This window comes from Arachis hypogaea, chromosome 5 (assembly GCF_003086295.3).
Source record: "Arachis hypogaea cultivar Tifrunner chromosome 5, arahy.Tifrunner.gnm2.J5K5, whole genome shotgun sequence".
Taxonomy (NCBI): domain Eukaryota; kingdom Viridiplantae; phylum Streptophyta; class Magnoliopsida; order Fabales; family Fabaceae; genus Arachis; species Arachis hypogaea.
Window position 1 is genome coordinate 5,896,946 of NC_092040.1, and position 16,479 is coordinate 5,913,424.

Consider the following 16,479-nt stretch of genomic DNA (forward strand, 5'->3'; position numbering starts at 1 on the left):
CATTTCTTAATGGGGATTTGAAAAAGAAAGTCTATATGAAACCACCTCCAGGATATTCTTGTCCTTCTAATAAGGTTTGTCTCCTTCGCAAGGCACTTTATGGACTTAAACAAGCTCCTCGTGAATGGTTTGACAAGTTCAGCACTACCATATGTAGTCTTGGTTTTACTTCTAGCCCTCATAAGAATGCCCTCTTCATTCGTAAAAGTGAATGTGGAGTTGTTCTTCTACTTTTGTATGTTGATGACATGATCATTACTGGGGATGATGTTGATGGTATCTCTGATCTCAATGCCTCACTTCACCGTACCTTTGAGATGAAAGATCTTGGTTCTCTCAGCTATTTTTTTGGTCTCGAGATCATCTCCACCGATGATGACATCTATCTCTCTCAGGCTAAGTATGCTTCAGATCTTCTTGCTCGCGCTGGGATTACAGATAGTCGCACCGAGTCTACTTCTCTTGAGCCTAATGTTCGATTTACCCTTATGGATGGCACTATTTTGGATAATCCGACTCTCTATCGACAGTTAGTTGGCGGTCTCGTCTACTTGACTGTCACCCGACCAGACATCGCCTATCCGGTTCATGTACTTAGCCAGTTCTTGTCAGCTCCTCGTACTACTCACTATGCGGCAGTTATTTGCATTCTTCGCTACATCAAAGGCACTCTATTTCATGGCCTTTATTTTTTTGCCCATTCCTATTTGTCTCTTCAAGCTTACTCTGATGCTGATTGGGCTGGTGATCCCACTGATCGTCGTTCTACTACTGATTACTGTTTGTTTCTTGACGACGCTCTCATTTCTTGGCATGCTATAAAGCAAACGTTCACTGCTCGCTCAAGCACAGAAGCTGAGTACCGTGCTCTCGCTGACACCACTGCTGAAGTTATCTCGGTTCGTTGGCTTCTCGAAGATCTGGGTGCTCCTCAGTCGTCCCCTACTGATGTTTTTTGTGATAACCGCAGTGCTATTCAGATCATCCATAATGATGTGTTTCATGAACGCACCAAACACATTGAGATTGATTGTCACTTTGTTCGGCAACGTATCCTTATCGATGCTGTTCGTCTCATTACTGTTGGAACACTAGATCAGACTGCTGATATCTTCACGAAAGCTCATCACCCGACTCGTTTCCGGACTTTGTTATCCAAACTCAAGTTGGTATCCTTATCTCTCACTTGAGTTTGAGGGGGATGTTAGAGAATCATTACAATCAATTTTGATCAATTAGTATCGTTTATATTTATATATAGTATATCTGTATATTAATTGTATGATTCTATGCCTTTATTACTCTGATTCATTTAGCACATATAAATACCCCTTGTATATTGTACCTTTCATGACACTCAAAAATACACTTTTCAGATTACTCTCTCAGTCTCTTGTTTCTAACAATAATAATGATAACCAATATGTTAATTCTCTTACTACTAACAATTTTGTTTCTATTAATCCCGCGTTTTCACTTTTCAACAATCAAAACAGCATCCTCTACGCGTTCAATTGTAGAATGGAGCGCTTTTACACCCACGCGTACGCGTCATCTACGCGTGCGCGCCATTTTTGCATTTTGGCCTATTCACACGTCCGCGTCACTTACGCGTACGCGTGGCCTTCAGAATTTGAACTCGTGACACGTATGCGTGCGCGTGCGCGTTCATAGCAGCGCTAACTTTGAGAACGTAGCGCTCGACTTGAGAGCACTGTCCCATGCGTACGCGTCATCCATGCGTACGCGTGGTCTTCCAAAATGCCATTTCCACGCGTACGCGTCAGCCTTGCGTATGCGTGGTTCTTCAGAAATTTCACATCGACGCGTACGCGTTTCCCACGCGTGCGCGTCACCAATCGAAAATTTTCACTCCATTATCGCAGGCGCTCTTTGGAATGGAACGTAGCGTTTGCGCCAAAGGAGCACTCATCTTGTTTTAATCATGGGCCACGCTTTTAAAAGCGTGGTCTAAAACTCCAAAGCGTGCTCAAACTTTAAAATGTGTCCAGAATTCTTATTTTGAGCTTATTTTGCGCTTTCTACTTCTTTTCCTTCATCTCTTCACCTGTCATCAACCAAACAGATACATCAAAGCCTTGGCATAATCATCAAATCTTGTATCACTCATATTATCAACTAAATATTGCAAAAAAATCTCATAAAAATGCATAAAATCAACAATGTTTGATTGAATCAGGACAAGTATGAATTTCTCATCCAAGCACTTACTAATTTTCTAAAAATGCATGAAAACCAAGTAAAAACAGATAAAAATTGCTAGTAAGACATGCACAAAATGGCATGTCATCACATGCCACCATTCCAAACCTCCTCCATCAGATATTCTTTTCCTTTCCTCCCTCCCACCCAAAACCATCACTATATGTCACTTCTTTTTCTCCCTTTCTGCCACTAAACAACCGCCGCCTCTCTTTCTAAACCACCTCATCAGATCTTCTTTTCCTTTCCTCCCTCCCACCCAAAACCACCACTATATGTCACTTCTTTTTCTCTTTTTCTGCCACTAAACAACTGCCGCCTCTCTTTCTCCACTCTTTTCTCTTTCTCTTTTTCTTTGTTCCATGGCTATTTCATCACTGTTGTCGTGGCCCTCTGTCGTTGTTGCCTCCAGATCTGTCTTTCTTCCTCTCCCTCTTCGAGTCCTTCTCTCCCTTTCTCTGTCTTCGAGTTCGCCATTGTCGCATCTCCCTTTTTCTCTTCGAGATCGCCATTGTCGTCTATCTTTCTTGTCTCAATTTTTTCTTTTTTTTTTAACATAAGAGTTGTTGAATTGATTATTAAATAGAGTTTTTAATGTTATTAATTGAATTTGTTGTTGAAATTATTGAAATTTTCTATTATTTAAATTATTTATTTTTTATTATGAATGGTGATAGAGGAGAAAAATAGATGGTGATAGATGAAAAAGTTAGATGATGGTGGTGAAGGTAAATGATAGGGGTATCATGGACTTTTTAGTGTTTTATGTGTCTTGTGTATTTACTTTGCCAAACATAAGATATGTACATATGTATTTTGTGTGTCTTCTAAATTTATGTTTCAACGTCTTTGTCTCTTGGTATACACTAACCAAACGTAGCAAGGGTACATAGATATCTAATACACACCTAGAAGAGTTAGAAAGAATGCAAGTACATTGTACTGTTCAAAAACAAAAGATAACAAGACATGCATGTGACAGAATTAGCTCCAAAAATTGAAGATGCCAAGAGCATGTGCAAATTGCTAAGCAGCCTTAACTTGTCAAAGGGGAAACAAAATTTCTATACAAGTTAACACTAGCCGCTACATGAACAAGGAAGGAAAACTTCCCAAGATTATCCAAATAACAATGTAATTTGACGCAAATGCCAATTCCACATTGCAAGCTAAATTTTCAATTTATGAAAAATAAGCAACTATGATCTCTACATATGCTTATATGTAAAGAATTTTCCTCTGCACATTAGACTAACATTGGATGATCAGCAAAAATGCTGAGATTCTATTGGTACAATAGTGTATGACAGCAGCTCACTTATCTTCATCTTCATATGCATTACATCTACATCTACATCTTCATCTGCGACTTCGTCTTCGTCTTCATCTTCGTCTTCGCTGCAAATCTGTTTTTTTGGTGACTCACTACCATCCTGTTTGGTTGTTTCTTTTTCTTTAGTTTGAGTGGCTTTTTGAACATTATACATCTCAGCAACCTGTAAAAAGGGATTAAAGCATGTCAAAAGAATCAAATGTTTCCATTTGTTACTATTATTATAACATGAGAAATGCTCAAAACCTTGCACACATAAGTCTTAAGTTGACTAAACAAGCTCATCACAAAGCATTCTTCCCAACAGAGCAACAGATTATGAAACTAATTAACCGCAGTAGTTATCTAATTGATTAATTTTGTCAATTGACCTAATGCACCCAACTTGGATGCTACAAGTTTATGTAAGAACTTGTGAAGATTATACTTTACCTGCTCAGATGATGAGGCCTGCTCGGGTGTTTTGTCAGGTCGAACTCGAACTAGCCGTGGGAATCTAAGAGATATGCCCTTTAGGGGAGGAGGGGGGAAATACAGAGATACACCATTAAAGCCTGTCGATGAAAGTTAAATGCAGCAAGTACTAAAAATAGTAATAAAAATAAAGGACAAAATTCTGTTTTAGTCTCCGACGTTTGAGTTAAGTTCTAATTTTGTTTCTAACATTGAAATGTCAATTTTTTTTCACAAACGTCCTTGTCATATTTTAAGTCTTCTGGTTAAAACTAAAATTTTTTCTTTAAAAAATGTCCCTTTTCCTCCATCATTATCATCTTCTAGGCAGTGACCAACAATTGTAATTGTGGTTGGTGGCTGTAGCAGAGGTTGTAGTGATTTGGTAGTAAAAATGATAGAAGAATAAGGAAAAAAAAAAGATAATAATAGAGGGAAAAGGATATTTTCGGAAGAAGTTTTAATTTTGACTATAGACAAAAATAGAACGAAATAAGACGTTTCGGAAAAACTCAGACATTTCGAAGATACAAAATTAAGATTTAACCCAAATGTTAGAGACTAAAACAGTATTTTACCCTAACATGAATAACCAAAACGAGAAACCAAAAATTGTAATGTTTTTATAATCAATTAATTGTTTCTACTTTCTAGTACCTTATCTGAATCTACTATGCCCACTGCAGCTCGGTGAACTGGGCTGATGGTCAAATCTGCAGCTTTCACCTCCCATACCTGAATAAATAAATAAGATAATACATGATCAGAAGTATTCCCTACAAGTTAAATTGCGATATAACACTATACTTAAGGAAATATAGTTTAAGTGCTACTTATCAATGGCATATAGTACAGTAATAGAAAATGACCTCATATCTTCCATGTAAGCAATAGAAAGAAGTGTGCAGTATTCCAATAATGGCAAACGACAACTCATTGACAGAACTAGAGAACAAGAACAAAATTACCAAGGGCATACAACACTCTTACCTCGCTAGCTTCAAACCAGACATCAGGCTTCATTTTATCTCCATATCGATAGTATCGCTGAAAATCACTAGTAATATTAGGCAGGATTCAAACCAGGTTCAAAGAGGAACAAGAAATGGAGGTACCTTTGGCCCAGGAATCACTTGAGAACCAAGACTTTTAGAACGCTCTTCGAGCACTTCTTCAGTAAATCCTGTTCCTACTCAGTAAAAATTTCAAAATATAAGACAATTAATTTTAAGAAACAAAGGAACTCAACAGTGACTTAACAACATCCGATCACTCACCAATCTTACAAATACTTTGAAATTCTTCGTTATTGTAGTCATAGCAAGCAAGAAGAAAAGCACCATAGACTCCTACAAGACATCATTCAGCTTTCATTTCAAACCACTTTGAGCTCAGTCTGCAATATAGCATTATGTAGAAAATTCCTATGGCATACATGATATTGACAAGACAACATTGGAGGTAGCTGTTCTGCAATTAATAATAAAAGTAACATACAATACAGGCATCAGCATATCATGAAGAGTATACTTTATGATCACCTGTACGTTTCCCACGTCCGTGGAATGCAGCTATAGGTACCAAATCCATCGAGTCCCCTATGCTGCACATTAGAGAGAATGAATAAACAGAAATCCAGTAAAATTTAAGAGACTTAAGAAGTTAAATATTACACCCTTACTTATCCAGATAATCTTTCTTCAGTTTTAGCCAATTGTTTGACCGATTGGAAGGTTCATATGTAGAATCTTCATTTAAAGTTTTAATGATTAATCCCTCACAGCTGCAATTCAAGGGACAAGCCAAATGACAAAATTAAACATAAAATTGGGTTATGGAAAAATAGAAGTGATGAAATTTCTAAACAATTAAAATTAAATAGAATCAATAGGAGACCTTGATCCAACAGCTTTGTCGAGAAATTTCTGAATTTCCTCAGTGTCATTTGATGTTATTGCCGTTGCATACTGAAAAACTCCAGTTTCTTCTTCAAAAGAGGCATAAAGATGCTGCAATGAGAAAACAAGCACTTGTCAACATATTGTTCTTTACTTCTTGTTTATACAAGAACTCAAGAAGCCTATTAAAAGTGAGGCATAAAAGTTCACAGCATCTACATGAGATTCACAACTTTGGAACTTTTAAGAAACAGCATAGAAAAGTGATCCACTTGACCTCCCCAGAAAGCAAAAAGTCTTGCCAAACTCTTTAGTTCGAATTGGATTCCACTTCATTGTGTGAGTATTTACTAAAAGGGCATAAGCTATTGGTATTGGTCAATGCCAAATCTTTCAACTAAAGTACACCTGCCGAAGTACTACATTTAATTTCAATCCAACACACCTCTGCATCGCCTGCACAATATTCTGGCTCAAAGCCATCCATCCCCATGAGAATATATTTATAGACCTCAGTTTGACAACTGACAGTACTTGTGGAACCAAATCCTTATCACTAAGTTACAACCTCTTAGCAATGCATTAGCCTAACACAAGAACTGCATAGTATATTTAGTTATATCCATGTAAAGGTGTGCCAAGACAAGACACTAACTCAACCTAGACTTTACAGTGAATGTACTACTTATTGATGCCTTAAAGTTTTGTCTTAAACACCAGAATAACATCTTAGGGTTTGACCTTCAGCTAACCTTATAATAATATATTTACAAGATAAAGGAGACAATAAAATGAAACCATCGGCAGAGCAGAGATAAAAGTTGTACCTCTCTACGGATTTTCAGGTTATCCTGAAGAAGTACTCGGCCATTAAGATACAGTATATCAAAAGCAAATATGCAGACATCAACCTTTATATTATCCACAGATACATTTTTACGAGGCCGAGTAGTAAGATCCTGTCAAGATATTAGGTCATAAACATAAGTCCAATCTCAACTACTTACATAAAATAAAAGTAATTGCATCATCTAGACAGGTAAGACAGCATAGAGGCGATTATTAGCACAAAAGAATGTATTACCCACACAGAAAAGAACCAGCATGAAGTGTACCTGGAAAGGACGGATGGTCTGTTTCTCACGATTATATCCAACAATTTCACAATCAAGAACAAATGATGATACAGTTGATTTCTTTAACCTGCTCATTGATGGCAAATATCAAAATCAATTAAGTTGAAGAAATTTTAGAAGCAGTTGGTGCAATGATTTCAATGTAATCATAACAAAGAATGTTGATAATAGAAGTATTAATGATGACCCAAAAAAATGTTACTAGTCCTCAATTATAATATTTCCAACTCAGTTTTCTTCACCTTGAAATTGCAGCAACAACATCAGGAAACTTCCCAGTATTCCGCTCAGCATTTCTACTATAAATCTCAACTGAACCATTTTCCATGTAATGTACCTGTCTCAATAAAGTTAATGTTATTGCACATATATAAATAGATACTACTGTGCAGTATATTTCCAACAGAAAATTTGAACATGAAATTGTCACCTGGGCACGCTCTCCATCATACTTGTATTCACAAGTAAACTGCACATCTTGCAATGAATTTAGAATATCAGAGATACCCTTCCTCGGTTTTGACAGCATAGGTCCAACTGGAATACCAGGAGTAAAATTACATGTTGATGGAAGTTTCCATACACCATGTGTAAGAAGTGCAGATACTATTTCGTCGTAGACAGGTAGAACAGAATAGACTTGTTTAACAATTTTTACAGCCTGATGAAAAAAAGAAACCAGAAATAAACAAAAAGGAAATAAAGAAAGAATCGCTTCACTAGAGTGGTAGAGCCTATAACTTAATACATAAGAACCACGAAAACGTTGTATCATCATATAGTGCTGAAATGCTAATGCAACCCACAATAGACATCGTCAGCACTCCAGCCTCACAAGAATGAGCTTTGTATACTGATTAACTCCTTGCACCTTGTAACACCCAAACCAAAAGACAAACTCTTTGCATCATATTTCCCAAATCTCAACAACCACAATGAGATTAACTTACCTCTTCCAAAGGAGACTTAATACCAGCAGGTGGTTTAGAATGTTCTTCACTCTGTACTGCTGCTTGGCCTAATGCAGCTAAGAGAGTTTGCTCAGCCACACCAATCCGCAATTTTCCCTAGAAAACAAACCCACAGTGTGATTAATATTTAATATGGAGAAGTAAGCCTTCTGTATTTTTTCAATAAAGCAAAGCTTCAACCTGTAGAAAACGGATAAGATATTTAGGTTCGCAGTCAGTTGCAGCAACAAGAAGTGCCTTTATATGATTCTTTTTCTTCATTTGACTGTCTCTTCCAGATTCCTGTATACATTAGAAGTAAGGACAAATTGAGGGAATCCTACCAACATTCAGCTCTCAACCAAATAAATAATAATAATGAAAAAATCTTCCTTGTCTTTCATTCTCTTACAAGATACGAAATATGCCTATTAATATCCAACATAATCACCAATTAGAGAAGAATTGACCTAAAGACCAAAATACATAAAAATCTTTAATTAGTCATGATAGAAAACAAGCCTCTTCCAACCATGATTCAGTATCAACAAATGAGTTGAGATATGGACAATATTCCGGAAGGATGCTAATAAGTCAAGTTCCAATATTTTAAATATAAGAATAGGATCGGATCAGGATTTTTGTTGTTTCTCAGGTGTTTGAAAGAAAATTAAACCTCTAGAAAAACACTAAACACTAACATGTCCCTACATCTTATAACAAAGCACGAGCTTGAGAAAGAGGGAAGGTGTTGAAAACCTTGGCAATGCTAATTGCACAACATACAAATATGACAAAATTTCACCTTGGCAATAAGACGGAAGGTGTTGAAAACCTTCCTAATAGTCAGAGCCTCAGGCTTCCGCATCATGGACTGAGATGAACGGCATTCCTTGGCAACTTTTCCCAAATCACCCTCGTCCTGCCAAGAACAAACAACAAGAAAACATTCATCCTAAAGCAAAATGGCAACTCATCAAACAATCCCCATTGGGAAAGAGACAGTCAAAGACTACAAAACCCAAAAGAGTCACCTGATACAGCTTCTTGATTTTGGATTCAGTTCTTCCAGTTGCCTCAGCAAGTGCCTTAATAATGGAAGTCTCGCCAATTCCCAATTCCAGCCCTTCATGCGCCGGAGCAACCCTACCATGCATTTAAACTAACTTAATTTGCATCCAAAGCACTTTAAAATAATACAGAATCTTAAAATGAAAGTTAAATTTCACAACTTTTGAATGAAAATGACACTCTTGGAATTAAAACACTTACCTCTTCGCCAAGAGATAAATCAGAGGCACAAGATCCTCAGGGGTAGAGTATATCACAGTCTTCATCAAATTGCACGCAATATCTGTCATCTTGATTCTGCCAGGCTCCAGAGAAATCATGTCAAGCGCCAACGCCAGTAACGAGAACGGCACAGGCGTGCCCTTCTCCCAACAAGCCACTGAGCTAGGATCGAATTTCGAAGGCTTCGCCGTCAGCTGCGGAACGCGCTTCTTCAGCTCCTGCAAGGCAGATGAAGAAGACACGTGGCGAGTCTTGGTCGGAGGAGGGCCTTCTTTCTCCGGTTCTTCATTAGGGTTTAGCGTGGAGGTTGGAGTGGGGAGAGTGGAGGATGAAGGTTTTCGCTTCTTGGAAGAAGAAGCAGTTGGTTGCTGCGACTGCTCGGATTTCTTCTTCTTGGCAGCGGCGGCGGCGGCGGCGCGAGCACCGGACATGAGAGCGTCGAAGGCGGAGGGTGGTTTGGTCATTGTGCGGCATAAAAAGAATAAAAAGAATATTTTTTAAATAATAAATTAAAGAGCCAATAAAATATTTGTAAAATGTGTACAATGCGCTGCTTATTTAACCCAATATGAATTAAAATAAAAATTACTCACGAAATAATAAATTTAAAAACTCTTATTCAATTATTTCCTATCAAATTTTAAATTTCAAATTTCAAATTAAAAAAAAAAATACTGTTAGTTATTTCAAAAAAATAACCATCACTCCAATACTCTCTTCTTTTTCAAGTGACAGCCACCCCACTTTCATTAATAATCATTTGCCACACGCCACTCACCCTTAATAAAAATAACTATTCATTTAAGGATAAAAATAATTATCTGCATATCTAATGAATTAAACATCTAACATATTTTAATTATACTAGTAAAAAATATTTTTTAATTTTATATTTAACTTTTTAAATTTTTTTAATTTTATTATTTTTTTAAATTATTAATTTATATTTTTATTATATTACCTTACTATATCAAACACTATTCTTTCTCTTACTATTATTCTCTATACACATACCTGTCATTATCTCATCGTCATTATTATATTATCTTATTATCCTTTCTCGTTTTTTCTTATAACCATCTATTCTGTTAACTTTTATGAGTGGTTGAAGTTTTGTTAAAAGAAGTAAGACATAGAGCGTTTAATTTTTTTTTTCAATTATCAAAATTTGATATAAGTAATCCTAAAAAAATAATATCAAAATATATTATTTTCAACTAAAATAATACATAATTATAAGTTTTTTAACTAATAATTATAAATGTAAGTTGTAATTTAATATAGTAATTTGGGACAGAAGACAGCCATTGCTATCTATATTTGACTGCTACTATATAAGTTTCACATTTATTTTATTGTGCACATTAATTAAAATGTATTATTTTATTTTACATGTTTTGAAATAATGCCAGTATTATAAGGATGAGATTAATTTTTATAATCTAACGTGAATTTTTTTATTATTTTGTTTGTCATTTGAATACTATCCATAAAAAATAGTTACTTAAAGTGAAACACTATATAAAGAGAGACAGAAAATCTTTAGATTTATCATTCTAGTTTGCTTCTTATTAATCCTTACTTAATAAGTTATTAATAGTGAAACATTATTTGATGGTGGTGAATTTTTGTAATTAGTTACAAAATTTTAACTTTCTCTTTCTCTTTCTGTCTCTCTCTACCATTTTAGACAAAATCAATTTTATTAATAAAAAGTTTTTTAAGTTTAGAATATTTTTAACTTCTTATATAATAATCAGATTTAATAAATTACCAAAATTCAAACCTATTTTCTTGAATTATTTCTTGATCATATAATTGAAATTGTTTAAACAGGAGATCTTTAGACTCTAAAATTTTCAAAATAAAAAATATAATAAAATAAATTAGAAAATCTAATAAAATAAAATAGTTTAAAAAATAGAATATATATAAAAAAATAATAAATTAAAACTTACATGGTCCATGAGATAGAAAAGTAAATAGAAAAATAAAGAGAAGAAAATAATCATTAAGGTTAAAACAATAAAAAACGTATAAGACAATTCTTAACTTACCACATTTAAATAATATATGTCTATCTAATAATCAATAAAAAATAATATTATTTAATGTAAAATAGATTAAAAATAAAAAAGAGATTAACAAAATCAATTAATAAATTTCTTATCTTAAGTCACCAAATTATTTGAAAAAGTAATTAACAAAGTTCTTATATTACTATATTTATTGTGTTATATATCGAACTAAAATCAATAAAAAATAATATCATCTAATATAAAATAGATTACAAATAAAAAAAGAAATTAACAAAATATGCATGAGAATTTTTTATTCTACCATTGGTAGATGTAGATATTTTTGTATCTTTTATATGTTAACTATATGACAAACAAATAATATTAAATTAATTAATTTTTTTGTAATATAATTTAAAAAATTAATAAATGTCAAATCAAGTACTCTATATAATTAAATATCAAACTCAATACTCTACATAATTAATAGTTTAGATAGTTTAAGAAATTAACATATTAATGTTTTTAAGCCAACTTTCTTGCGTCTTGTATATATGCCCCTCAAATTAGGGGTGTACATGGCCCGACCCGACTGGAAGATCCGGCCCGGCTCCGAACACTTTAGAGACTAATTTGGTATGATTTCACCGGGTTTAGGGTCGAGTAAGGGTCTCAAAAATAGACCCGGTCATTATTTCAGGTCGGGTCCATGCCATTACTCGGGTCACCCGAAATCAACCCGGTAGCCCGATCATCATACACAATTAATATTTTTTGTATTAGTAATGGATGATGGCTATTCTTATGTGGAATTTAAGTATTGTAAACCTTAATATTTTGTGTTATTAGTTATTATAAGACTATAAGTTAATGTTTTATGTTTAAAATGCATAAGATTTTATACTAATCAATGCATAATATTTTGTTATTTGTATTGATTTAAATATTTGGTGTTATTAGACAATATTAATATTGATTATGGTTATGCTTTAATTTTAGAGAAGAGTTGGTTCTTGTTATATTTTTCTAAGTGAATTTTACCATGTCAAATAATGGTTGGAATCTTGAAAATTTGGATATTTTCACATGCTAGCTTATAAGAAGGTATCAAGGTAATGTAATATTAACGGCCCGATTTTCACCTGATATAATCGTGACCCGAAAGTGTATAGGTTTCATCGGGTCTAGGGTCGAATTCGAGCTAATGAATATGCCCGGTATATATTTCGGATCGGGTCTGAATCACATCAAACTCGGTTTTCACCCGACCCATGCACACTCCTAACTCAAATAAATTGGCCAATATTCAAAACAAATAATACTATAGTAGACAAAATTAATAATTTAATTTAGTTTTAAAGTAAATATTTATGTACTCAAATAACAAATATAATACTTTACATAATCAATATTTTAGAAAATAAAAAATATTACAAAGCAATTAAAAAAAAATAAGTTAACCAAATATTTATAGGACTTTTTTTCATTCAATCGTTAATAGGTAAAGATATATCAAAAAATAAAAATACATATCAAATAAAAAAATCGTTTTCTTTCTACATCGAACTGATAAGATAAAAAAAATTTGTTTCTTTTTACATTAAATTTATTAAAAAAAGAGATATAATACTATTTTTATATGTAAAAACGCAAGGTTCTGAAAATCGAACCGATCATCGAACCGTTCTAGCTACTGATTTGATAGTTTATTAGTTTAACCAGTTCGATCGTAGTTCAACCGAAAAACCGTTTTATAATAAAAGAATAAAAAAAATAAATAAACCCCCTTAAAACATAAACCAATAGCATCATCTCATTCAAATACAAACTATAAATATCCCTACAGAAAAGATAAAATACAGGCATACCTGTGTTGTTGAAATAATGACAGGATTCTTCATTAATTCAAGAGAAACAGGACATCGAAAATCATTAAGATAACAGGCGTCTGATGATTCCTTTCATTTGCGACTTATTTTCTGGATTTTGAAGAATGGCCCTTTCCTCCTACAGTATCATACACAACTAGATTTTCAATTTGAACATAATTTTTTATCTTCTTCAATAGCATGGACATCTTCTGAACTGAGCAAGAACTAGCTCAACCTTGATTCATAGATAGAATTAAACAACATGAGCAAATAGTGGCATTGATTGAGCTGAGTAATGAGTAAGATCACTATGATGCAAATATACACCAACCTGCTCTTTAATTTCATCGTTTTTGTGCATTAATATAATACCAATTATACCATATATGATGATATTATTTTAGCCAGAAGGCTCTCGAACCTTTATTTTAATGTTTTACTAATTATTATTATTTTATATAGTCAAAGCTTCACACCACCTCAGTTTTGAAGAACTTAGTCATAATTTGGTCCCTCTCAAAACTTGCAAAAGATTAAACCTCTCTTTGAAAATTGATGGATTATTTGGGAAAAAAATAAATTGAATTAAAGGGGAGATTAGAATAACTAACCATGAAAATCTTACTGCAATCAGCAGCGAAGGTAAGGAAATCCTTGGCAGCTTGAAGAGTGTCTCTTAAGTGAAGCGTAACTTTGAAAGTGTTGCGAGCGATAAGAGCATAATTCAAGTCTCAACAACAATTATAGTTTAAAAAAGAAATTAATACCTAGAACTAGATGCTAGAGCAGAGCAGATCAGCAGCAAGAAGGGGAGACGGGGATAGGGCACGACCAAAGGACTGACGCGGTGGAATAGAGCTGGCGCCGGCAGAACAATGGCTACGCGACAGAGGCAGGAGGCGAGGCGAGGCTAACTATGGTGGATTGGTGGTTTCGAAGCTCAAGCATGGCTGCACGATGGAGGGGAACCACGTTGCGATGGTGGCTTCGAAGCTCCAAGCTGCGACGGCGGCGGTGGCTTGCTGGTGGCTGGAGGAAAGTGAGGGAGGAGCTCAATGATGATGAGAGGAAGGGTGATGGCCTGATGGGAGTGTTGCACGTGTTTGCCGTTTTGGAGAGTTAGGGTTGAGACGTTGGGTAATTGGGTAGGGTTCCTCAACCCAAACGGTGGCGTTTTGGTAAAATTCAAAAAACCGGGTTACGGTTCGGTTCAATCGACCGATTCCCGGCCAGTTCGACGGGTCAATGACGATTTTTTAATTATCTGATTTTGACATCTATTCGAACCGTTTTTTCTATCGGTTCGTGGTTCCACCGGTTCGACCGACCGGTTCGAACCAGTTTTTCGAATATTAACTAAAAAATTTAGAATAAATTAAAAAGACAGAGGAATTACTGAAAATATAGATTAGATAAGTAAATTAAAGAGAACAAAAAAATATAAGTGGATGTCATACGCGTGAAAGCAATAACTGCTGTAAAATCATCCACAATTTGCAACTGAAGGCAATGGAAGATGATGGAAGCGAGGGTATTGAAGAAAGGAGAAAAACGAACAAAAAAAAAATACAGAAAAGTAGAAATCAAATTAACATAAAATTAAACAATAAAGTATGAAGATGGTGAAGAATGTGAAAATATTGATATTCATTTTCGTCAATTTTTTTATTTATTAGCAATTTCGTTTGTATTTTTTAAGAGTAAAAAGAGTAATTTAATTTAATTGAGGGTTAGTATGACTGATGTTGGAACAGTTTTTTATTGAAAGGGAGTTAGTTTTTAAATTGAGTATGTAGTAGTAGCAGTTTTTTCCGTTTTAAAATATGCCGTGGGTTGATAGTAAATTTATTGTTTAACCAACAAATAAACAGAGGTAAAATAGGAAGAAAAAAATTGGATACCAAATTTTTTTTATTCCCATTATACATTGGTATAGTCTAATATATAAGATAAATGATATTGTGGTAGATAAAATTAATGATTTTATTTTATTTTAGAAAAAATGTTTATGTACTCAAATTTCAAATATAATATTCTACCTAATCAATAATTTAAAAAATTAAAAAAATATTATTGCAAAGCAATCTAAAAACAATAAGTTAACAAAAATATTTATGAAATTTTTTCATTCTATAGATAAAGACATGTAAACAAAAATAAGAATACATAATAGATAAAAAAATATTTTTTTTAAATCAAATTGATAAGATAAAAAGCAAACAATTTTTTTACATCAAATTGATAAGAAAAAAAAGACAAAACTATTTTTTACCTGAAATATTAGGAATAAATTTAAAAAATAAAAGAATGACTAAAAATATAAATTAAATAAGTAAATTGAAGAGAAAGAAAAATGTAAGTGAAAGTTATGCGTGAAGCCAAATTAAATTTACAACTACAGCGGATGGATGACGTCATACAATTGAGGATGTTGAAAAAACGAGAATGCGGATATTATCGAGCAATAGTGCTCGATCTACAATTGTACAAAAAATAGAAACTTTAGATTTAAAAATGAAATAAGATAAAGAGTATTTGTCTTTGAATTTTCTTTTAAAAATTAATTATTTACATTCAAAAATAAAATAAACCGTGAATATAAAATACCAACCACTTATACCTATTATTTGAACCATTATCGTGTTTATTTCTATATTTTTCAGGTAAAATATAGATACCTATATTTAACAATGGAGCGTATGAATTGTATCAACTCCTTTGTCAAATGATATTTGCACGTAATTATTAATTTGTTGAATTCTCTCTTTCTTAGTAAATGCATGTCAGAACCAAAAAATAGCAAGACGCAGAAAAAAGAGTCGACAACAGTCAGAAATATTTGTAAGTGGAGCAGTTATTTAATTTCCTCACGATTGCAGTAGTTATTTAACTCTTTTGTGGATTAATGACTTTTTTTTTAATTAAGAAACAAAAATGTATTATTACTATTTTGTCCATAAATTTGATTTGTAAAATAAATTATTTGAGGATAAATTATGTCTATAAAAATTGGACACCAAACTCTGATATTAACTTTATATATTGGTATAGATATTATTATTTACCGTATAAATTAAATAAAAAATTATTAATATTTTAAATAAATATTTTATACAACTGCCATATAGAATTCACTGAATAGTAAAAAAGAATTAAACAACAAACTCTCATATTCCTTGGTATATTGTTATTTTGTTATAGGCTCATCCTTAAACGCTCCTTGCTTAGTATGGAGTTGCTGCACACCTTGTAAATTCATTAAATCTGAACTTTTTATTTATTATATTTTATTTGAATGGTCTAG

At 33.3% G+C, this 16,479-nt stretch overlaps 1 protein-coding gene across 9 annotated transcripts; it reads right to left on the reverse strand.

Annotated features, from left to right (window-relative positions):
- Nucleotides 1-3,199: 3,199 nt before the first annotated feature.
- On the reverse strand, nt 3,200-14,322 carry LOC112800433 (DNA ligase 1-like). 9 transcript variants are annotated; one of them, XR_003201393.3, is made up of 20 exons: nt 13,943-14,322; nt 13,787-13,866; nt 9,266-13,311; nt 9,028-9,139; nt 8,799-8,915; nt 8,195-8,296; nt 7,994-8,110; nt 7,474-7,704; nt 7,286-7,380; nt 7,023-7,110; nt 6,735-6,866; nt 5,906-6,018; nt 5,691-5,792; nt 5,551-5,612; nt 5,287-5,358; nt 5,125-5,198; nt 5,000-5,056; nt 4,667-4,744; nt 3,989-4,110; nt 3,200-3,719 (listed from the first exon to the last, which is right to left on the reverse strand). XR_003201393.3 is itself a non-coding variant. In XM_072196329.1 (20 exons), the coding sequence occupies exons 3-20, from the start codon at nt 9,748-9,750 to the stop codon at nt 3,489-3,491; spliced, it is 2,346 nt and encodes a 781-aa protein (XP_072052430.1). In that variant the 5' UTR covers nt 9,751-13,311; nt 13,787-13,866; nt 13,943-14,322; the 3' UTR covers nt 3,200-3,488. The 9 variants fall into 9 exon arrangements, 2 of the variants coding, with proteins under 2 accessions (XP_072052430.1, XP_025698489.1); XR_003201394.3 differs by having other exon boundaries at nt 3,989-4,066; nt 5,000-5,066; XR_011861869.1 differs by having other exon boundaries at nt 5,000-5,066.
- Between the last annotated feature and the right edge of the window lie 2,157 nt (nt 14,323-16,479).